The sequence below is a fragment of the Rhinoderma darwinii genome, chromosome 1 (genome assembly GCF_050947455.1).
Source record: "Rhinoderma darwinii isolate aRhiDar2 chromosome 1, aRhiDar2.hap1, whole genome shotgun sequence".
NCBI lineage: Eukaryota > Metazoa > Chordata > Amphibia > Anura > Rhinodermatidae > Rhinoderma > Rhinoderma darwinii.
The window spans coordinates 136,772,929-136,797,430 of record NC_134687.1 but is presented as its reverse complement, the minus strand read 5'-3'; the positions used below and the strand labels follow the sequence as shown (position 1 = coordinate 136,797,430).

Here is a 24,502-nt window from a genome sequence, read left to right as displayed (position 1 = left end):
GCATAAAAGCATGAGACGTGCTCCATTGAGCTTTAAATACGGTTGCCGTTAACCCCTCTCCTGCTAACCCAAGAATAAGCTCGAGAAAAGCATCCTCAGTCAACCAATAGCAAAAACAAGGGCTTGGTTCATAAAAAATGAATGCAGAATATACATATTTAAAGCGCTGGTGCTCAGGTTCTGTGGCCTTTGAGCATAGACCAAAACAGCATTTGCCAGGCTTGAAAACATCCACTTATCACTTTAAAGTGTAATTAGGGAGCTCAGCAAATAGAAAATGGCACATCCAGTCCACTTACCCCGTCCATTGCTAGCTTTAATGTCATTCTAGAGAGCCCTGAAGTGGATGGAGGCCGGCAAGAAGTGGGAAATGAATAAAGTACCAGCGGGATACTCACAGTTTCTTGAGACTTATCCTTGACATCATACACCGTGAGCTTTATTTTAGTTTCTTCATAGATGGGATACTCCGAGGGAAACGTCACACCAGTCAGAAACAGTGGATCTCTTGTTCCCTGTATAGCACAAGCAGACAGTCTGAGCTCAATGAGGTGGCAGCTGCTGGCAGCACAGAAAGCAACTGACAGACAAGCATGCAGACAAGAGGGCGAAGTAAAATAGAAATAAAAAAACAAGATATCAATTTCAAAGAACAATTTTTGTCCCCTCCAAAGTCGGCGGCCTCTCCTGGTATCAGCTGGGCACGCTGTAGAGGTGCTTTTGGATGGCACAGCAGTCTAACGGTGCTCAGTAAAGGAGCCAATGCCTCTCTCTCTCATCCTATATCAGAAGTGTTATTAGTGTGCGGTTATAAACTATTTCCTATGCCAGCCTGTTTTTAAAAGGGTTTCCTTAGGGCCAGCTGTCACAGTGCTTTGTGTCTCTTTTGAAGGGACGTGAGTTGTAATTTGTACAAACAGCCAGAAACTATTCGGATTAAACCACACCAATGAAGGCAGCTGTAATGAGGGCAGCATTTGGGGATTACATCCACACAGTCAAACATTCAGCTGACAATGATATCTCTTTCGACAAACCCTGTTTGCTGTCAGGTTCACGTACAGATTTAGACTTTGTTCTTGACAGTTGCCTTTTATCCATTCATTTGATTTTATAACACCGAGTTGACCTAAATATCCAATGAGAACATCTGTTTTAAAATACAGCTAATAATGTTCTTGTATTTGTCAGGACGTTTAATTCACCTGAACAGCAGTGGTATTTTTAAAAAATGACTTCTATGGGTTTTAGAAAGTAGCCTAAACTGTGCTTTATACAGAGCTGTATAGAAACGTGTGCGTTAAAAAAGACAGGCAGGCTTATTTAGTAAGGATTAAACTGGGAGCAAATCTACCAAATTATTGCTGCTCCTAAAAGTAGATGTATGCAACAGGAGTTCTTTCAGATCAGAAATAGTAATTGTCGGTCAAAGACTGGATGCTGCCATGATGCTTGCATTGAAAGACAATGTCATTTTTCCCTGGGTTGCATATACATGTGCTGGTAGGCCTCATGCACACTGCTGTATTGCAGATCCTTAATACAGCGCTCATAACCTGCCGTATTACAGCGTATACTCCCCTAGAATAATTGCTCACCACACAGAGGCAGCAATTGAAGTGCCTACGGGTGATTTACATGGACGTGTAGGGACTTCATGTGGTGCTATGCAGGGTCCATGCAGTTACATGGCTACTTTCTCCCCCTCTCCTAATGAATCAGGATGCTTAGGATAAACAACTCCCTCCAAATGGATGGAGTACATTGAATTATGAGGAGTTAGAACAAACTGAGGGGGCTTTCTGGATTAGCTCTTAACCCCTTCCCGACATCTACCGTATATATATCGGTGGGGGAATATGGAGCGGACTCACAGACTGAGCCCGCTCCATAAAACGAGTGTGTAGGCTGTATGAAACAGCGGAAACTTCAGTATAAGGAGTGGTATCCTGCTCGTTTAACCCCTTAGATGCCCCTGTAGATAGCAACCACGGCATCTAAGCCATTAGATGATTGGCATGGCAGACGTGGGGCCTAATGAAGACTGTCAGTATAGCGATATACTGCAAAACATTAGTATTGCAGTATATATTGCAAGCGATCCAACGATCGCTGGTTCAAGTCCCCTAGGGGGGCTAATGAAAAAAAAAGTTAAATACAGTTAAAGTTTTTAAAATATATAAAATAAAAAAATATTAGAAGTAAAAAAAATAAAAAACCTTTTCCCGTTTTCCCCCAAACACAATGTAAAAAAATTAACATAACTGGTAACTGTTAACATAACTAGCATCGCCACGTCCGTAAAAATCAGAACTACTACAATATACCATGAAAAAATTAAAAAACCGCCAGAATCGCTCTTTTTTGGTCCCATCATCTCTCACAAAAAAATTAATTAAAAAGTGATCAAAATGTCTCATGTACCACAAAACGTACCAATAGAACCACAGCTTGCTCCACAAAAAAATAAGCCCTCATACTGCTTAATCGAAGGAAAAATAAAAAAGTTATGGCTCCCAGTATGTGGCGACACAAAACAAATTTTATTTTTAAGAATCAATTTTTCCTTGTAAGGCTGGGTTCACACGAGCATGTTACGTCCGTAATGGACGGAACGTATTTCGGCCGCAAGTCCCGGACCGAACACACTGCATAGTTATGTGCCTCTCCGTGGAACTACTGTCCCATGAAAACATGATTACAGTACGGGACAGTTGTAGGGACTCCTAGCATCGTACATAACTATGATGCTAGGAGCCCGGCTCCCTGCAGTGTGTTCGGTCCGGGACTTGCGGCCGAAATACGTTCCGTCCATTACGGACATAACATGCTCGTGTGAACCCAGCCTCAGAGTAGTAAAACATTAAAAAAAACAATATAAATTCAGTATCACCGTAATCAAATTGACCCCCAGAAGAAACTGAACATGTTCTTTTTAGCACACGGTGAACCCCCGTAAAAATTAAACCCCACAAAAAATAGAGGAATCACTGCTTTCCTCCCATTCCACCCCACAAAGAGATTTTTTCCAGTTTCCCAGAACATTAAGATGGTACAATAAATGGTGCTGTGAAAATTAACTTCTCGTCCCGCAAAAAAAAAAAAAGCCCTCATACGGCTATATTGACAGGAAAAAAAAGTTATGGCTTTTAGAAGGCAGTGAGGAAAAAACTAAAGTGAAAATCCGAAAATTTGCTGCGTAGGAAAGGGGTTAACAGTCTATATACATAAAACAAGGAGGGATTGTGGCAGAATTGTGTTGACTGTTGCAAATGCCGTATATTTTTTAAATCATCAGCGTGATAAATCATCTCCAGGTTACTATAAATAAAGCACAATGAAATGAGCATGATACTGAATGTGCGTATACATTGTTATTAGCATATCCACCAATACGGAAACAGTATATACACGTGCACGTCTCTGTGGTGTTCTGTATGTAAATAATCAGCCTGTCAGAGTATCACAGTCACACAGTGCATATTACAGCACATACATATGTATAAGCTTACTCTATAGGAACTCTGATACGCTTTACTTGTGTTCTATAGTCAGCCACTGAATGCTTTACATCTAAGTGTTCTTTATTTATTAAAGGAGCTCACCGCAGGAATATAATTGTACAAAAAGAGATTGTGAAATGTGCCAAACCGCTTTACCCCCTTTGTATTCAGATGATTGACAATTGAGTCTCGAGATGAAGATCTTAGACAAGAAATGCTGGTTGCTATGGACACACAGCCTGACAACTGCATATAAAAGGCTGTAGCTCTTAGGCAATGTATTCATAGCAACCAGTCTGTCTCCAATAATTCACTATAGTGGTAGCAAACAAGTAGCTTGGCAACATTTACTTCATGCCTTTCCTTAAAGTGTCCTGCATGGTTATCCAGATTCAATAAGAAATACGTTTGGCTGACATTGGATATATTGTTTTGTCATAAGAATAGGGCTACACATGTATTTCAGCATTAATACAGTTATAGGAGACACTGGCACATTCTTGTCTTAGTGCCTGATATGAATAGACAAATGTAAGTGAAATGATAGTACAAATGCAAAACCGCAAATAAAACGGAGCAGCCATACAAGCATTTAAGTTGTTTTTAATATTTTTAGTTGTATCTTTAAAAAAATATGGATTTCTGTGAAATGATAACTATTACAGAGCAGTTAGGCTTCGTTCACATCTGCGTCGGGACTTTGTTCATGGGTTCCTTTTCGTCAGACGAACCCATGACCGGAATCCAAACTGAAATAAATGGAAAGCATAGGTTCCGTTTGCGTCACCATTGATTTCAATGATGATGGATCCGGTGCAAACGGTTTCCATTTGTCACCGTTATGTAAGTATTCCATTGTTTTGACGGAATCAATAGCACAGTCGACAATGGTAATGATTCCGTCAAAACAACAGAACGCTTACACAACGGTGACAAATGGATCCATGATCATTGAAATCAATTGTGATGCAAACGGAAACCTATGGTTTCCATTTGTTTCAGTTTGGATTCCGTTCATGGGTTCCCGATGGAAACGTCCGATTGAATCCATGAACAGAGTCCTGACGCAGATGTGAACGAAGCCTTAGATAGTAATCTAGTCACACGGCCGATTATCCCTGTCGTCTGAATAGTGCCTGACTACTGTCTCTGACTAGTATCCTGCACAGGATGTGTGGAATAAATATAGCTTTACAGAAACTTAGCAGATTTACAGTTGATACTTCATTTCCGTCGATAATCCATTTGACTACAGCTGTTCATTTATGGGTCGCTTTGCTCTCGATTCTATGGACATTGTTCACTACCCAAATGCTGTGGTTAAGTGGGCACCACAGTAGTCTATGGCAGAGCAGGGAGATACCTCCCTGCTCTGTCATAGTGTTCAATAGCATCTGCGACCGAAGGATGTGGTGTCGCTACCGCTGTAGCAGCCATAGCGGCTGCTAGCGGCCCCTTCGGGCATGGGGGGGGCCGTGCCGTCTGGCGGCATGGGCCCCCTCATGCCGTGGGCCCCGTAGCATCCTCTATGGCTGCTACAGTGGTAGTTATGCCACTTTTAGAAGGGTTTCCTCTATGGAAAATAGTTCATATTCTAGCAAATATAATTTATGTGCATTTCTATGTATACATCTACTTATACTATAGTAAATTAGACACTACAATCGTAGAATTTAATCAGTAACGAAAATGTGAGTGAGTTTGTGTTTGGGCACCTTAATGGGGACACTGTTTAAACAGTACATTTACCTTTGAGGTTACAGTTGGGATTATATAAGGATACCGGTTTCCTAATATAAATTTTATTATCTGAATCTTCTTTTAAATAAATGGAATGCTCTTAGCTAGCTGCAAGTTTTCCGAGTCTGGGAACACTATATTTTGGCTTTGTCAGAGTTTGCATGTTGACATAGCGGTTACAAACCACAATACAGTACTCTTTATAGATCTATTAATGACATTAACTGTACTAGAATAAACTGGACTCCACTTCGACGTTTACTAAATAAAAAAAAAAACACAAAGTAGATAGTATCAAATACACACCAGTAAAAAAATAATAATAATAATAATAATAAAAACTTCAAATGTGACAGTAAAGTTCTAAGTTTAACGGCCTCATGCACATTACTGTGCAGTATTTACAGTCAGTAAATACTGCACGGACGGGCCGCAGAGTGTCACCAGCATTTGCGGTCCCTGCTCACAGTAAGTAGCATGGTCCGTAAATACAAAAAATAAGACATGTTCTATTTTTTGCAGGTCATTTCTACAGTCCGGACACACAACCATATATATACGGGAAGGTGTCAGTGGCTGATAGAAATTAATGGGTCAGTATTTTATCCGCAATTACGGATCTGTAATTGCGGATTAAAAATTACCAGTATGTTTCTGAAAATACTAAGCTAGCATGTTACTCCTAATATTAAAACTTTATATTGATCAGTGGAGTTATTTATTAGTATGGCAGGACATAGCATTATTCCATTCAATCAACTGAGTATGTATTTTTAGCAGTACTGAGTGTGTCATTTATTGTTTTTTGGCTGCACCATTAATATTTCCCACTTTTAATGTATGAAAATATGGGTATGTGCACACGTAGTGTTTTCAGGCGTATTTCGGGGCAATAACGCCTAAAAAAACGGGGCGTTTTTTTTACGCTTTATTTTCCAAAAAACTGTAAAAATGCACCCGTGAAAAAGAAGTGCATGTCACTTCTTGAGCCGTTTTTGGAGCAGTTTTTCATTGACTATAGAAAAAAAGCTCCAAAAACTTCCGTAAAAAACGCTGTGAAAAACGCGAGTGGCTTAAAAAACTTCTGAAAAACAGGTATTTTCAGCCATTTTTGAGTTTGCGGTTGCACATACCCTATAAGTTTACATGGAGTCATTATTGTGGCAATCAAATCCAGCTCTCCAACATCTGCCAAACAGCTCTGCTACATCTGTCGATTGTAAGCTTCCTGGATAAGTTATTGTCAAATACTTGAAGCTCCTGGGCCGCATTGCAAAATCTGTAACAGGGACTGAACCCCACTATGTGGCATTTATAATACTGGTGTCACCCTATTTGGTAGAGGGACATTTTGGCCCTCTCATACACGAGGGCCCGGGTGCTACTGCACCCCCTATAGCTTATTATCAAATGTAATTGCATGTCAGCACATAGTAATCAATGCAAACCCATAATTATTCCAAGCTATTCATTATGTGGGTGCTATGTAATGAAATGATAATAAATACCATAAGCAGAAACAAATAGATAAAATGCATAGACCATGCTAGAATTATGAGAATTTAGCCAGTATCTTAGCACATGCATCCTATAATAGAGTATTTCTCATAGCGGAGTATTTTTACCATTTACTATTCTCAGTGTTGACATCCACAGGGCAAGCGGTCAGGAAATGGAGTAGAACAAGAAAGTCTTTATACCCAGGATTGTTCTGCTACATTACAGCTAATGCCAGTGAAGTGATGGGAAGCATCCGGAGTACGGCCATTAGCCTGGTTTAGCCGAGCTGTCAACTCCCACTGCTTTTTTTGTGAATCTCGCTGGTTTTAAGTCAGGATGTGATTTCTCGCATGAGTGCCACCATAGACTTCCCATAGATTTTATAGCTTTCCCTTTCTCTCTGCCTTTTAATAGGTCATTCTGGGATCAGTGCATGTAGAAGTTGGATAACTTAGTTCTAAACAAACCCTCTATCCAGTCACCGAGACCTGCTACAGAAAAACCATGTACTCCAGAAGCAGGCCGATTCCATCCACAAGCAAGCGATATCACAATATCTCACATTAAACTCAGGGAAAAAGAGCGGCACAAATAAACAGAGCCGGGGAAGAGAAGCAAGCAGTGTCAAGAGCATTGAAACTACCTTCTCGGGATGCTTAAAAGGTTATAAAATCACTGCAGTGTACAAATGCTATCGGTACTGAAGAGGTTAGAGGGAAAAGAAATCTGGGTCATTCTTCAAGTAGAAAATGAACGTCTACATTTTTTGCTAGCAGAACACTCCAGACGGTAAGAGCTAAAGCACGGAGATCTGTAACAGGCTCTTTAAAGCATTCACTTGCAGAATAGCTAAAGGTTCAGATGCTGCCAAGCAGATGAGCAGTCAGCTGGAAATCTGCATCTATAGGAAGCACGCTGGACCGATTCATCCCAGGCTACATGCCCTAGGAACTGCAAATGTGTCTCGCAGAGTCATTCTACTGCCAAGCAGACTGGTTACATGCCATGTATCCTTCGCTGCAGTTTTACTAAACTTACAGGAGGTGCCATGAGTAATGTAAACAGTGCCCTTCCTGACTGCCACTACGGTTTCCTCGTTCCCTCCTCTTCCCAGTTTGCCATGAGGACAGCCATGTGTGATATCCCTAGCACTCTCCAGCAATATACATACCCTCGCCTTCAACCGTAAACACATTCTGGAAAAAAGGTCAAACCGATGTAATCCTGCGTTCAGTAAACGGGGATATTCCTGCAGTCAGTCATGGAATGAAGTGTCAGCTGTTACTATGTAGCAGAGAAATATGCTAGTCATGAATATACATGCTGCGTGCTGGCAGAAATCCCCAACATAGTTCTAGGAAGAGTCACCCTGTACAAATATGTTAAAACCTGCCTGAGCAGCGTATGAATAAAATGCAACGAAACAATGCTCACCTCTACTATTTCTGTGTTCGCATATCTGGTTAAAGTCTCTTCTGTTGGATGCGCCACAGAGATCTGTACAAATGTGTTTAGCTTTCCATCACGGGCAGCGGTCAGTAAATCCTTGCATGCTACAGGAAGAAAAAAAAAAGAAATATAAATAGTGCGAGGGTAATGTGCCAGCGGGCGAGGCAGACTTAGCATGAGCTGTGAATTACATCTCTGGAGACACAGCTGATTTAGCAGAGGAAGTCACTTGGAGTTACCTTTACAGACATAGGAAGTCACATGTTAGAGCTGAGAATTCATTTCCACAAGCAGCTCCTTCCCAGCCAGAGGCGCAGCATTGGAGTGGAGGCTAATCCGCAGACAAGTACACAGCACCTGACCTCTAACCCTAAACCTACGCAACGTCACTCACTCTGAGGTCACAGACCTGGTGGAGGACTGCTATGGAGGAATCCACTAATAAAGAGGTTACTTATTAACTGGCTGGGTCACACATACAGTATCCAATCCAGGAGATACACCTATATACAACACACAAACCAGGACCGACTGACTGTTCATGCAAGGACGGCATTTGTTTTTATAAATAAAAAGCATTTCGTGAAAAATACTTTACTGGTGTGTTGTGGCTAAAGTGTGAATATATAAAGATGGATAGATAGATAGATAGATAGATAGATAGATAGATAGATAGATAGATAGATAGATAGATAGATAGATAGATAGATAGATAGATAGATAGATAGATAGATAGATAGATAGATAGATAGATAGATAGATAGATAGGTAGATAGGTAGATAGGTAGATAGATAGGTAGATAGATAGGTAGATAGATAGATAGATAGATAGATAGATAGATAGATAGATAGATAGATAGGTAGATAGGTAGATAGGTAGATAGGTAGATAGGTAGATAGGTAGATAGATAGATAGATAGATAGATAGATAGATAGATAGATAGATAGATAGATAGATAGATAGATTTATCTCTACAGGTATATATCTATAGAGATAAAAAAATAAAAAATAAAAAAAATATATATATATATATATATGCACATGCACACACACACACGTGTGACTTTAATATTCTACCATTCACACTTTGGCCAGAATACAGCAGTAAAATATTTTCGGCTAACATTAGTTCACATAGTTATTAAACATTCACTTTTCATAATTTCATAAACAAAAAATGGCAGTAAAATACGGACCTGTTTTCAAGGAAAAACAGCCACTGATTTTCAGGCGATTTTTATGCATTAGGCGTTTTTTTATGGCTGTTTTTGGAGCCGTTTTTCTATTGAGACAATGAAAAACGGCTCCAAAAACGTCTCAAGGAGGGACATGCACTTCTTTTTTACGGGGCGTTTTTTACGTGCCGTTTTTACAAACTGCTGCGTAAAAAACCGTCCCGTGGGAACTAAACGCCGTCTTTCCCATTGAAATCAATGTCAATGGGCAGACGTTTGGAGGCTCTCAGCCTTCGTATTTTCAGCCGTTTTTTTTTTTTGGGGGGGGGGGGGTTTACAGCCCGAAAAACGGCTAAAAATAAGCCGTGGGAACATACCCTTAAGGTGTTAGAAAATTCTAGTACTCTGTTTTTTACTTGTTTGGTATCTATATCTAGGAAAGTTGGGCGATAACCATATGGACGACATGACGGCTCCTACTGAGGACATCACCCAGCTTTCCTAGAGTTCTGAAAACGAGCCTAGCAATACAGTGATACATCCCAACTCTCATTCTTCTGCATAGCTAGGTAGATTTTTCACAGGAGTCTTGGAATGATGGGTGACAGCCACTGTGGGAGCGATCATGACAGACCTATGGGCTGTATCCCCAGCATCCATAATCATGTGTAACTGCGTAGATTTGCAACTTGAGAGTTGGTAGACAACGACTGGGAGCTAGAAAAACATATTGGTCATATTGGTTGTTACCCAGCCTTCCTAGAAAATGCTAAAACTAGGAAATGGCTGACTAGAACCAGAAAGGACAACTTAAGGACTATTAACAGGTTTTTTTCTTTGAATTATTTACGTGTTAATAATATTTTCTGAGCAGGGTAATCGGAACAATGGATTGAATATGAATAGTGAAAGACGTGTGCTTTTTTTCCCAGACACAGTACCACTCTTGACTATGATATTTAATCTCATTCGCATTTAGGTGACAATAGCTGGACTGCAATACCAGATACAGCCCAAGAACAAAAGTGGCGCTATTTCTTTTTTTTTTTGGCTGCAACTTTTTGGGGTATATGGTAGCAAAGTCAGATTTTTGCACCTGTCTTATGTAACAGTTAGGGTTGTATTCACTTTTTTATACAGTCTTATTTTATTTTCTCTAGTAGGGTTAAAATAGATGGCATTTTTTTTATTTCACCAGCGCATACTAATTCTTATCATTTGAATCATGTAAAGTGTCCCTAAAATAGAATCTTACAATGTGTTCTCCAAATATTTAAAATGTGTGGTTTGGGGCATGTGAGGGCTGGGCTGAGTGTTGATCTGGGGGGGCCTGTGAGTGTGACTGACAGCTGGAGTCCCCCCCTCGCCTGTGGCTCTATAGCTATTCTTGCAGCTGCTTTAGATCCATATCACATGTGACATTTTTCCCCTCATATATTATTACACAAGATAAATGAAATAATAAAAGCTGTGAAGTATTTGAGTCTTGATAAATATTTAATAAAAATGTGTATGGCAGATGGAACACTTCAAGTCTAACACGGACACATGTTCTTCAGTAAGTTTGTTACTAGCATGGGTTAAACAAAACCTATAGTAGTAAAAACAAGAAAAAATAAAATAAAAATTAGCGATCATGAAGGCACAAATGTGTACAACTTGTCTATACAACAGACTTTTCCAGCCCAGTACTGGCAGCGACGTTCAGTACTCAAACATATAGTACCTGAGCACCTTTTTTACAGACATTGAATATAGATACACCCATTACCAGGCCCAGATTATAGGGAAGTCAAAAGGGGCAATTGCCCATGCTCTTCCGCCATTAAGTCCTTCTAGCCCTTCCCAGGAGAAAGCTATGGGACTTGAAAAGATTTAAAGGGTACCTCCAGTAATGTAGTAGAGGAGGTGAATATACAGTTTATATTACTAGGGGTCATGCCTGTGCTACTCACTAGAAGAAATCTGGTTGTTGAGCATTCATGTGTATTTCTATATGAAAACGGGATCAACAGCGCCAAGTTACATTTGACAGTGCTTATCTCCTGGTTGAAGAAAACATTGGGCATATTAAAATCAAAGGATAACCCTTGATAGCAGACAGCAGTAAGACGGCTCCCATACACATTAACAATCTAATGTTTTCTGTCGACATCTGCAGGATTAGCTGACAATTATCTATTAGGAATGACCAGCATAAGTTATCCATACCTTATATGATACTGTAAATGGGAACCCCACCAATTTTTTTGCCCAAGGGCATCCACTAATCTTGAACTGGCCCTGCATATACACTGTTTGCTGCATGGAGACCAGGTATGAGATGTGATAGAACTGGGACTCTTTGGTTTAGGGTGGAGTTAAAGGACATGTACACCTTCGAAAGCGTTTATATATATATATATATATATATATATATATATATATAAACCATAGGAAGAAGTAACGCCACCTGGACTTCAAGATTGATGAAAAAGGGTGGATTTATCCACCTCAAGTGAGCAGCGACGTTTCGGTCCGTCAAAGAACCTTTCTCAAGCTGTTTCTTTGATGGACCGAAACGTCGCTGCTCACTTGAGGTGAATAAATCCACCCTTTTTCATCAATCTTGAAGTCCAGGTGGCGTTACTTCTTCCTATGGTTTTTGTATATTTCAAGTTGGGAAAGTGATTCATCCTCTTGGTATCGTGCACATGGCCTAATTTATAGTTGGAGTATATATATGTATATATATATATATATATATACACACACGTGTGTGTGTGTGTGTGTGTGTGTGTGTGTGTGTGTGTGTGTGTGTGTGTGTGAGAAAGGTGAAGCTTTCTAACTAGTTTTTATTAAACATTATTTTCACTTTTTGAGATACAGCTGCTTTGTATACTATATATTCTCGGACATGCAGGATCCACCTGTAATCGATCACATCTAAGTTCTAAACGTAGATGTGATCGGAAAAAGCTTGATCCTGCGTGTCAGAGACACACAGGACCCGCTGTCACTCAACCCGTCATTGCAGCTGACCTGAAGGATACAGGTTTTAGCGCTAGATACAGCTGCTCTCTTTATAAAAAACGAAATTAGAAAGTTGCACTAAACACACTTTTATTGAAGAAAAAAAAAAACGCTTTCGAAGGTGTACATGGCCTTTAACGTTTAAGCTCTGTGTTTTCTCCCATATTGCAAATACATACATAACACAGACCTATTATGGACCCATATTTTAGGTTCTATTGTCTCCTATGGGGAGAACACAGCTGTAATATGGCTCCATTAACTAATACTGGCTCTGTATTCAGGTTTTGTCAGCATCCAGCTCAGTATTTATTCCACGGTTTCATTTTGTATTATATGTTGAATGTTTTTCATTCATATTTACATGTCTATTTTTATTCATATGGCACAGCCATTTATAAAACTTTTGATGGAGCCTGCTGCATATTGAACCATACTGACTCCTTATAGAAATATAAACCTGACAACCCACAGGTGCCCACAGAATAACATATTCTATAATATGGAATAAAACAATAAAAATGCATGTGAAAGACAAAGTTGGTCATGTGCATGAATCCAGAATAAACAGTAAGCCTCTTACAAAGTTCCATCTCTATGTAAATAAATATAGTTGGAAGCTACAACTATATTTATTTACATAGAGATGGAATTTTAAATTTGACATTATATTACAAATGGTTAATGGTGTCATCTGTGGTAAATATATGCTACCTCATAGCCTTGAAGCTAGGCCAAGAGATAGGCGTTGGGCAGGGTTTACTCCCGAGAGTCGGAAAACTTTCCGAGTTCGGGTTTGCAACCTAATTTGTATTTGCGAACAAGGTTTGCTTTCTCTGATACTCTAATGGTATCTATGGACACAAAGGTTTATTAAACATATGTTTGAGTCCCTAGCCTCGCGGTATTATTATTCAGTGCTCATAAAGGACTTGACAGACCCTATTTAATGGGGTCATTATTTGTGGTAAATATATGCTATCTCAGACTCAAAATGTGTTTTAAATGTTTATTTTGTGTGATCTTCATGATATTGCTATATGTGAAGAGCAGGTGAAACATTCCGTAAAAAAAATATAAATTTCATCCAATTCCTGCGCATATATTACTCAATTTCCCACGGTTACTGTCAACCTATTCAATACTCTGTGTACATGTCACTTACATCATATCACAATGACCCTCTCAACAACATTATATAATACAAGTTACCAGTTACACAACCTAGATGTATTGAATCTGTGACATTCAGGCTGGGTTCACACGACCTATTTTCAGACGTAAACGAGGCGTATTATGCCTCGTTTTACGTCTGAAAATAGGGCTACAATACGTCGGCAAACATCTGCCCATTCATTTGAATGGGTTTGCCGACGTACTGTGCAGACGACCTGTAATTTACGCGTCGTCGTTTGACAGCTGTCAAACGACGACGCGTAAATTGACTGCCTCGGCAAAGAAGTGCAGGACACTTCTTTGCAACGTAATTTGAGCCGTTCTTCATTGAACTCAATGAAGAGCAGCTCAAGATATACGAGCGTCACAGACGCCTCGTATATTACGAGGAGGAGCATTTACGGCTGAAACGACGCAGCTGTTTTCTTCTGAAAACAGGCTGTCATTTCAGCCGTAAAAGCCAGCTAGCGTGTGAACATACCCTAACTGGATAGGGTTTAGAAGGACTGTAAGGACAAACAGTTACAATTCATGTCCGGTGATCGGAAGACTTGGAACAAACAAGATAAGTTAAAACAGGATTACGCTTTTTCTCCAGTGTAGATGCATCTATTTTATCAATCACCATAAAACTTTTTACTTCCCTTTGGTGGGTCTGAACTTTCTAGCCAAATGGTTTACAATTTCCTTTCTAGCATTACATTTCCTCTACAAATAACTCTTTAACATCACACGAATAACAAGCCAGCAACCTTTACTCTGAATGTAGCCATGTCCACAAAATATATCATGTATTTTACATTTCCACAGCGTAAGATGCTACCAAAAAATATATATAAATCCCAATTCTAGACAAGCACATGAAACATGAGTTTGCTATTGTTTTCTATTATTCCTGAATTTTTTAGACTATAAGGCCAGGGCTACACCTAGACCTTTTGTAGCGCTAGTGATTGATTTTAACTATTGAGTGACAGCTGCAGTCCAAATGAATACATTGAGTTGCATGCACTCTTGGACTGCAGCTGTCACTTAAGAGTTAGGCCTCATGCGCACAACCGTAAGGGATTTTACTGTCCGCAAATACAGATCTGACGGTTGGATACACATCCGTAGCTGTCCGCAATTACGGAAGCGCCCATAGACTTCTATGGGCGAGTCCGTGCCGCAATTGAGGATAAGAATAGGACATGTTCTATATTTTGAGGATCATTTCTCTGGTCCCGACACATATCCGTAAATATACAGAAAGTTGTCAGTGGCCAAAAGAAATTAAGGCGTCCAAAATGTACGGATGAAAATTACAGTCGAGTGCATGGAGCCTTAGGGTATGTCCAAACGTAGCGTAAACACTGCAGATTTTTCACAACAGATTTTATTGCGGCACATCTGCAGCTTAATACAGAAACACCGAAAAAGGCCATACTTACAAATGGACACAGCCAGGTCTGAAACGCTGATGAAGGCGAGTGAGCAGGTGCTTTAAATAATAATAGCCACTCCCACTAGTCTTGAGGGGAGTGGTATGTGGTGCATGGGATGTGTAGTAAGAAATAATAAATGAATAGTGTATGTGCAAGTGTAATAATGTGAGTGAAATATAGGGGGCAGTAATGAGTAAAGTGCCTAAAAAATAAATGAATAATGGGATGCAAGTGTGTGAAACATGGAGGAATAGTGTGTAAGTCATGAGGCGCAACGTAACTAGCCAGGTAGAAGCCTATTTGTGACGCCTTGATAATTCATAGAGCGGGCTACCCTGCTTGCTAGGCCAAACAACAACACACCATGCTCTCCCAGCATCAAAGACCTGGCTGTGTCCAAAAGAAGCGAATATAAGTAATAATGAAAAATACCTGGGGTATTAGTGATCATTTTGGCCAAAAGGACGCAAGCTCGCAATCCACGACAAGGATCCCCAGACTTGCGAGTCCCTAACTGGAGCGAAAAGCTCCTGATGTACAGACAAAACAGATAAAAACAAGGACATTTATGCACAAACACCGAAAAAGGCCATACTTACAAATGGACACAGCCAGGTCTGAAACGCTGATGAAGGCGAGTGAGCAGGTGCTTTAAATAATAATAGCCACTCCCACTAGTCTTGAGGGGAGTGGTATGTGGTGCATGGGATGTGTAGTAAGAAATAATAAATGAATAGTGTATGTGCAAGTGTAATAATGTGAGTGAAATATAGGGGGCAGTAATGAGTAAAGTGCCTAAAAAATAAATGAATAATGGGATGCAAGTGTGTGAAACATGGAGGAATAGTGTGTAAGTCATGAGGCGCAACGTAACTAGCCAGGTAGAAGCCTATTTGTGACGCCTTGATAATTCATAGAGCGGGCTACCCTGCTTGCTAGGCCAAACAACAACACACCATGCTCTCCCAGCATCAAAGACCTGGCTGTGTCCAAAAGAAGCGAATATAAGTAATAATGAAAAATACCTGGGGTATTAGTGATCATTTTGGCCAAAAGGACGCAAGCTCGCAATCCACGACAAGGATCCCCAGACTTGCCACTCCCCTCAAGACTAGTGGGAGTGGCTATTATTATTTAAAGCACCTGCTCACTCGCCTTCATCAGCGTTTCAGACCTGGCTGTGTCCATTTGTAAGTATGGCCTTTTTCGGTGTTTGTGCATAAATGTCCTTGTTTTTATCTGTTTTAGCTTAATACAGAAGCAACAACGGTGGATGAGATTTGAGCAAATCTTCATAAATTGACATGCGGTGCATTTTTTTAAATTTGCGGCATTGCAGGTTTTCTGTTGCGGGTTTTTTCGATTGAATTCAATGGGAGGTAAAACCCGCAACAAATACCAGATGTTGCGATTTTGCAACAGAAAAGCTGCGATTCTGCTGCAAAAATCGCAACTCAGAAAAAAAAGCTTATACTTTCCCCGTCATGGCGGCGCGTCCCTCTGATGTTCTGCAGCCCGGCCTCACATGGGATGGCGTTTTATCCCTTGTGACTGATGCAGCGGTCGCATGGGATGAAATATTATTCCAGGAGGCCGGGCTGCAGGACATCAGAGGGATACGTCACCATCACTACGAGTAAGTATAAGCTATTTATTTATTTATTTTTACCTGCTGTTCTCCACAGCAGACATTCCACCCGAAAAACTGCACCAGAATTTGGTGTGGTTCTTCGGCCAGAATTCCCTGCAGGGCCCAGAGAGAATACGGTGTGTACTTTTATGCATTGTATCCACCCTATGTGAACATAGCCTTAAAATCAATCAGTAGCACTACGAAAAGTCTAGGTGTAGTCCTGGCCCAAAAGAAAACTGGATAATCATACCCAAGTTTGGAAGGAATAATAAAACTCTATACTAACATGTCACTATGTGCTCTAACATACTAGCATACTGTAGTGTATGACTGTTTAAAGGTGATCACTTCAGGTCTGCCGTATTGAAGTCTGGCCATACAGCAAAAGCTACAGTGGAGTTGTATTAATATTTATGGCCCATTCAAATTAATAAGTGGCCCCATAATACAAATGTAACAAAGTAATCCAAATCCAACAGAGCATCTCTCCGCTATGACTTATGGAGGGTGTTTCAAGCAGGGGACCACTCTCTAGGATGTCTATAGGGCATAAAGACATGCGCTATCTTGATGAGAAAGCCCCTTCAATGCATGATCTGTCACATAACAGTATATACATAGAGGTGTGTACCTTGATTTTTTTTTTATGCATATTTTCCATACTGACTATATGCTTAGTGGCTGTGCATTATTTACCAACCACAATACCCCCCCCCCCCCCCATGGTATCTCTCTGTTACAAATCAAATATTTTTTTGTAACTTGAAGCATGCTTACAATTCAACACTTCTGTACTGTCACGCAAGCACAGAGGTCAAAGATGACATCTTTCTGACACTGTTTTAGTGCCTTTTCCAGTCATTTGGCTCTATTCACATCTGCATTGTTATTTCAGTTTTTCTGGTCAGTCATAGGAATAGAAAAACAAAAGCATAGGTAGTGCCGGATCCATCACATGATGGATACCAACGACGACCAAAGGAAGCAACTTACTTAATAGGTTCCATCCGGTTCCCATCATGGTATCTATAGTTTTTATGGACAAAATAGCACTGAATACTGCGCCATTTTGTCTGGGATTTTTGGTGGAATCCGCGACGGCAGCTCCTGACAGAGCCACCATTGCAGATGTGAAAAATAACCTTAGTGCAACAACAGGTTGCTTCTGGAGAGTACCAACCTTAAATGTTCACACATACTCCTCAGCTGCCCACTACTACCAATCACCCGTGCAATACCACCAACTAAATGTCCCCCAGAAAATCTGATCAGGGGGCCACCATTAGGCACACTGTATCGCAGTCCTTTTCACTAAATGACCAAGCGAGATTGCCGTACAGTCTCCTGTAAAATGGTCAGGTGATCCCTCTCAGCTAAATAGTAGAAGGGACATGCTCTTATGCATACAGTACACTTGCTATCTGCCCCACAATTACATTTGGGAGGTTGTTTGGTAGATGCTTCACAAATCACTGGCTTAACCCTATCAGCAATCTTATGGAGGAGAATACAAGTTCCACTACAAGGACACGTGCCCACCTAAAAAAAAGTTGTGTCTAATAGTGTTTGAAAAATGTTAATTTAAGATATTTGTCAAATTCTTTTTTTCATTCGTTCATTGAATGGCAATCTGAATCAACCTGCTTATGTTTGGATCAATTCCAAAAGACTGACTGTAGCAGGAAACAGTATGCTGGATAGTAGAGCACTTTTCCTATTTTCCCACAGGAAGAATGGAAATTTATAACAGGATGTGCAAGGACCTTACTTTTATATACAAGTGATCTGCTTTTTCATATGTGTATGTTATACTCTGATTTGTGAAGCTAGAAATTTACTGTATACTTTTTCGAGGTACATTAATAAATAAAAATAGAAACATTAAGATTAACCCCTTCCCGCTTGGGACACTTTTAACCTTCCTGACAGAGCTTCATTTTTCAAATCTGACATGTTTCAATTTATGTGGTAATAAATTAGAAATGCTTTTAACGATCCAAGCGCTTCGGAGATTGTTTTCTCGTGACACATTGGACTGTATATTACTGGCAAAATTTGCTCTATACATTCAGTATTTAATTGTGAAAAACACCAAATTTTGCAAAAAATTGCAAAAATAAGCATTTTTATAAATTTAAATGTATCTGCTTGTAAGACAGGCAGTTATACCACACAAAATTGTTGCTAATTTACATCCCCCATATGTCTACTTTAGATTGGCATAGTTTTTTGAACAACCTTTTATTTTTCTAGGATATTACAAGGCTTAGAACTTTAGCAGCAATTTCTCACATTTTCAAGAAAATTTCAAAAGGCTATTTTTACAGGGGCCAGTTCAGATCTGAAGTGGCTTTGAGGGCTTTATATATTAGAAACCCCCAATAAGTCACTACATTTTAAAAACTTCACCCCTCAAAGTATTCAAAACAGCATTTAGAAAGTTTCTTAACCCTTTAGACGTGTCACAGGAATTAAAGCAAAGTAGAGGTGAAATGTACAAATTAAAATTTTTCTTTGTAGAAATAAATTTATCTATTTTTTTTTTTGTAACACAGAAAGTTTTACCAGAGAAATACAACTCAATATGTATTGCGTAGATTCTGCATTTTTTAGAAATATCCCACATGTGGTCCTAGTGTGCTTATGGACTTAAGTACAGGCCTCAGAAGCAAAGAAGCACCTAGTGGATTTTGGGCCTTCTTTTTTTTAGAAAATATTTTAGGCACCATGTCAGGTTTGAAGGGCTCTTGCGGTGCCAAAACAGTGGAAATCCCCCAAAAGTGACCCAATTTGGGAAATTAGACCACTCAAAAAAAGATATCTAGGGGTATAGTGAGCATTTTGACCCCACAGGTTTATTGCAGAAATTATTGGAAGTAGGCCGTGAAAATTAAAATCTACATTCTTTCAAAGAAAATGTAGGTTTAGCTAATTTTTTCTCCTTTCCACAAGGACTAAAGGAGAAAAAGCACAACAACATTTGTAAAGCAATTTCTTCTGAGTAAAAAAATACCGCACATGTGGTAATAAATGGCTGTTTGTACACACGGCAGGGCTTAGAAGGGAAATAGCGCCATTTGGCTTTTGGATCTCAAATTTAGCAGGAATGGTTTGCGGAGGCCATGTTGCATTTGCAAAACCCCTGAAGGACCAAAACAGAGAAAATGCCAAAAAGTGACTCCATTTAGGAAACACCCCTTTAGGAATTCATCTAGGGGTGTAGTGAGCATTTTGACCCCACAGGGGTTTTATAGATTTTATTAGAATTGTGCAGTGAAAATAAAAACAAGCCTTATTCTTCAATAAGACGTAGCTTTAGCTCAAAATTTTTAATTTTCTCAACAAATAAAGTAAAAAAAGAACCCCAACATTTGTAAAGCAACTTCTCTGGAGTACGGAAATACCCCATATGTGGTCATAAACTGCTGTTTGGGAACACGGCAAGGATCAGAAGAGAAGCACCATTTGGCTTTTGGAGTAAAGATTTTGCTGGATTGATTTCTTGGCACCATGTCGCTTTTGCAAAGCCCCTAAGGTACCAGTACAGTGGAAACTCCCCAAAAGTGACTCCATTCACGAAACTACACCCCTTGAGGAATTTATCTACAGGTGTAGTAAGCATTTTGAATCCACAGGTGTTTCATAGTTTTTATTAGAATAGGGCAGTGAAAATAAAAACAATCCTTTTTCTTTAATAAGACGTAGATTTAGCTCAAAACTTTTCATTTTCTCAAAAAATAAAGGAAAAAAAGGACCCCAACATTTGTAAAGCAATTTCTCCTGAGTACGGCAATACCCAATATGTGGTCATAAACTGCTGTTTGGCCACACAGTAGGGCTCAGAAGGGACGGAGCGCCATTTGGCTTTTGGAGTACAGATTTTGCTGGATTAGTTTGTGGGCGCTAAGTCGCATATGAAAAGCCCCTGTGGGACCAAAACAGTAGAAACCCCTTCAGAAGTGACCCCATTTTGGAAACTACACCCCTCAAGGTATTCACCTAGGGGTGTAGTGAGCATGTTAACCCCGCAGGTGTTTTGCAGAAATTATTGTGCACTCGATGTTGCAGAGTAAAAATTGGATTTTTTTTCCATAGATATGCCAATATGGGGTACCCAGCTTGTGCCACCATAAGACAGCTCTCTAATTATTATGCTGTATTTCCCAGTTTTAGAAACACCCTACACGTGGCCCTAATCTTTTGCCTGGACTATCGACACGGCTCAGGAGTGAAAGAGTACCATGCGACGTTGAGGCCTAATTTGGCAACTTACACAGTATTGGTTCACAATTGCAGAGGCTCCGATGTGAAATAATAAAAGAAACCCCTGAGAGGTGTCCCCATTTTGGAAACTACACCCCTCAGGGCATTTATTAAGGGGTGTAGTGAGAATTTTCACTCCACAGGACTTCTCCATAAATGATTGCGCTGCGGAGGGTGCAAAGTAAAAATGTAAATTTTTCCCTAGATGTGACATTTCAGTGGAAAGTATGTTGCGCCCAGCTTGTGCCACCGGAGACACACACCCCAAAAATTGCTAAAAGGGTTCTCCCGGGTATGGCGATGCCATATATGTGGAAGTGAACTGCTGTTTGGGCACACTGATAGGGTTCAGACGGGAGGGAGAACCATTTGGCTTTTGTCGCGTGGATTTTGCTTGGTAGTAGTTTTGTTTGGAGTTTTACTGGTACTTCAGTTTATAATGTGGGGGTACATGTAAGCTGGGCAGAGTACATCATGGGCATAGTCAGGTGGTATAATAACGGGGTAAACAATAAAATAATCCATAGGTGTGTGTTACGCTGTGAAGCAATCTTTTATGCACAGGCCAGTGTCGCAGTGATAAATGGTGTCCTTACTTATCCCCTTTTGGTCCACACTCCGCAACTTTGCAGTTTGGGGAATTTTACTGGGAAAGTGATGTCCTGGTATAATACGGACCCCTTCGCTTCCAGCAGATATGTTTGGGCCCTCCCCTTTCTGGTTCCTTAATTTTGATAAATCGCCTCTTGAAACAGAAGAAATGTTCTCCTCGGGCCTGCACAACTGCATATTTTTAATTTCCTGACTTATTGGAGCCTTAACTTATTTTTTTATAGACGTAATAGTATGAGGGCTCTCCTTTTTGCGGGATAAGCTATAGTTATTATTGGTACCATTTTAGGGTACATGCGACTTTTTGATCACTTTTTATCCTTTTTTTTAGGAGGCAAGGTGACCAAAAATACAGCAATTCTGGCATCGTTTTTTTTTAATATATATAGCGTTCACCATGCGTTATAAATTACATAACTTTATTCTGCGGGTCAGTACGATTCCGGCGATACCTAATTTAGGGAACTTTTTAATGTTTTACAACTTTTTGCACAATAAAATTACTTTTGTAAACAGAATGTATTTTTTCTGTCGCCAAGTTGTAAGAGCCATAACTTTTACATTTTTTTCGTCGATGAATCTGTAGGAGGGCTTGTTTTTTGCGGAGACGAGCTATAGTTTTTATAGATACCATTTTTGGATACGTGCCACTTTTTGATCACTTTTTATTTCAATTTTTGGAAGATAAAGTGACCAAAAAAAATAGCAATTCTGGCAGTATTTTTTAGTTTGTGTTTTTTACGTCGTTCACTGCGCGGGACAAACAACATTTTTATAGTTCGGGTCATTTCGGACGCAGCAATACCAAATATGCATGGTTTTATAATTTTTTTCAATAATAAATGACTTGATAAGGGAAAAAGGGCGATTGTGTTTTATGTTATTACTTGAAACTTTTATTTTATTTTTTACAACTTTTATTTTTACTTTTTTTTTTTACACTTTTCATTAGTCCCACTGTTTTATTGATGTTCTAAGGATATGTTCACACGCACTGTTTTCAGACGTAATTCGGGCGTTTTACGCCTCGAATTACGCCTGAATAACGGCTCCATTACGCCTACAAACATCTGCCCATTGCTTTTAATGGGTTTTACGTTGTTCTGTTCCCACGAGGTGTAATTTTACGTATCGCTGTCAAAAGACGGCGCGTAAATAGACGCCTGCATCAAAGATGTGCATGTCACTTCTTGGGACGTTTTTGTAGCTATTTTTCATTACTCCATTGAAAAACAGCTCCAATATCGTCCGTAAAATACGCCGCGAAAAACGTGAGTTGTTAAAAAACATCTGAACGTTGCTGGGATGCCGGTGGCTAAAAACCCCTCACATACTGCGATCTCTATGGAACGCAGCATCTGAGGGTTTAATCGGCCGGATCGGATGCTAGCTCCGGTCCTGGCAGTTACATCAGGGTGCCAGCTGTAACATATAGCTGGCACCCAGCGGTGATGGTGCGGGCTCAGGTCCTAAGCCCACACGATCACCGCGGCGTAATGGTACTGCGCTTTGCGAGAAGCCCTGCCCGACAGCGCCGTATATATACGGCGGGTGTCGGGAATTGTTTAAAAAAGAAAAATCAAAAGGCCATTATATTCTCCACATTAATATTAATTTAAATTAATGTTTTAGAAATGTATATTGGAACGTATCTATATTTTAGCCTCGCTCTATCGATAACAAAGGGGACAGGTTTACCATTAGATCTACTACGATTTCTGTAAGTAAAAGAAAATATGTACTAAATACTAATCATTCATGTCCACAGTAGATTGATATGGACATTTAGCCACATAAAATCTACAGGAGAAAAGTGGAAATGGCAATATTAACTATAGGGATTGCCAATTTCAAATGTATCTGTGTGTACAATTAAATATTAAAGCAGCAGCCTAAAGGCCGTGGCTGCTTCTCTGCTACTGGGGCAGATTTTATTCTGTGTGTGTCAAAAATGCACCAATTTTTGGCCCATTTTGCTTTAGATCAATTTAGGAACAGATATTTGCACCTCACTCAACACTTTAACCCCTTAAGGACACAGCCTGTTTTGGCCTACAGGACACAGCCAATTGTTTCAAATCGGATATGTTTCACTTTATGTGGTAATAACTTCGGAATGCTTTTACCTATCCAAGCGATTCTGAGACTGTTTTCTCGTGACACATTGGACTTTATGTTACTGGCAAAATTTGCTCGATACATTAAATATTTAATTGTGAAAACCACCAAAATTTAGCGAAAAATTGCAAAAATTAGCATTTTTTCTAAATTTATATGTATCTGCTTGTAAGACAGATAGTAATACCACACAAAATTGTTGCTAATTAACATCACCCATATGTCTACTTTAGATTGGCATTGTTTTTAGAACATTTTTCTATGACATCACAAGGCTTAGAACTTTAGCAGCAATTTCTCACATTTTCAAAAGGCTATTTTTACAGGGACCAGTTCACTTGTGAAGTGGATTTTAGGGCCTTATATATTAGAAACCCTCGATAAGTCACCCCATTTTAAAAACTTCACCCATAAAAGTATTCAAAACAGCATTTAGAAAGTTTCTTAACCCTTTAGATGTTTCAAAGGAATTAAGGCAAAGTAGATGTGAAATTTTCAAATTTCTTTTTTTTTTTGCAGAAATGCATTTTTCATCAATTATTTTTGTAACACAGAAAGTTTTACCAGAGAAACGCAACTCAATATCTATTGCCCAGATTCTGCAGTTTTTAGAAATACCCCACATGTGGCCCTAGTGCACTTATTGACTGAAGCACAGGCCTCAGAAACAAAGGAACACCTAGGGGATTTTGGGGCCTCCTTTTTATTAGAAAATATTTTAGGCACCATGTCGGGTCTGAAAGGCTATTGTGGCGCCAAAACAGTGGAAATCCCCCAAAAGTGACCCCATTTTGGAAACTATACCCCTTGAGTAAATTATCTAGGGGTATAGTAAGCATTTTAACCCCACAGGTTTTTTGCAGAAATTATTGGAAGTAGGCCGTGAAAATGAAAAT

The 24,502-nt window shown here is 39.6% G+C and overlaps 1 protein-coding gene across 4 annotated transcripts in view; it reads right to left on the bottom strand.

Moving 5' to 3' along the window:
* INPP4B (inositol polyphosphate-4-phosphatase type II B) overlaps nt 1–24,502 on the bottom strand; it is a 622,734-nt gene that overhangs the window by 442,932 nt on the left and 155,300 nt on the right. For 3 of the 4 annotated variants that reach the window (XM_075860411.1, XM_075860409.1, XM_075860408.1), the window contains exons 3-4: nt 8,178–8,296; nt 399–515 (exon numbers count right to left, since the gene is read on the bottom strand). In XM_075860411.1, the coding sequence (XP_075716526.1) occupies nt 399–515; nt 8,178–8,296 (236 nt within the window). Of the gene's footprint in view, nt 1–299; nt 361–398; nt 516–8,177; nt 8,297–24,502 lie in introns of those variants that run through there. The other variant, XM_075860410.1, reaches the window with a different exon arrangement.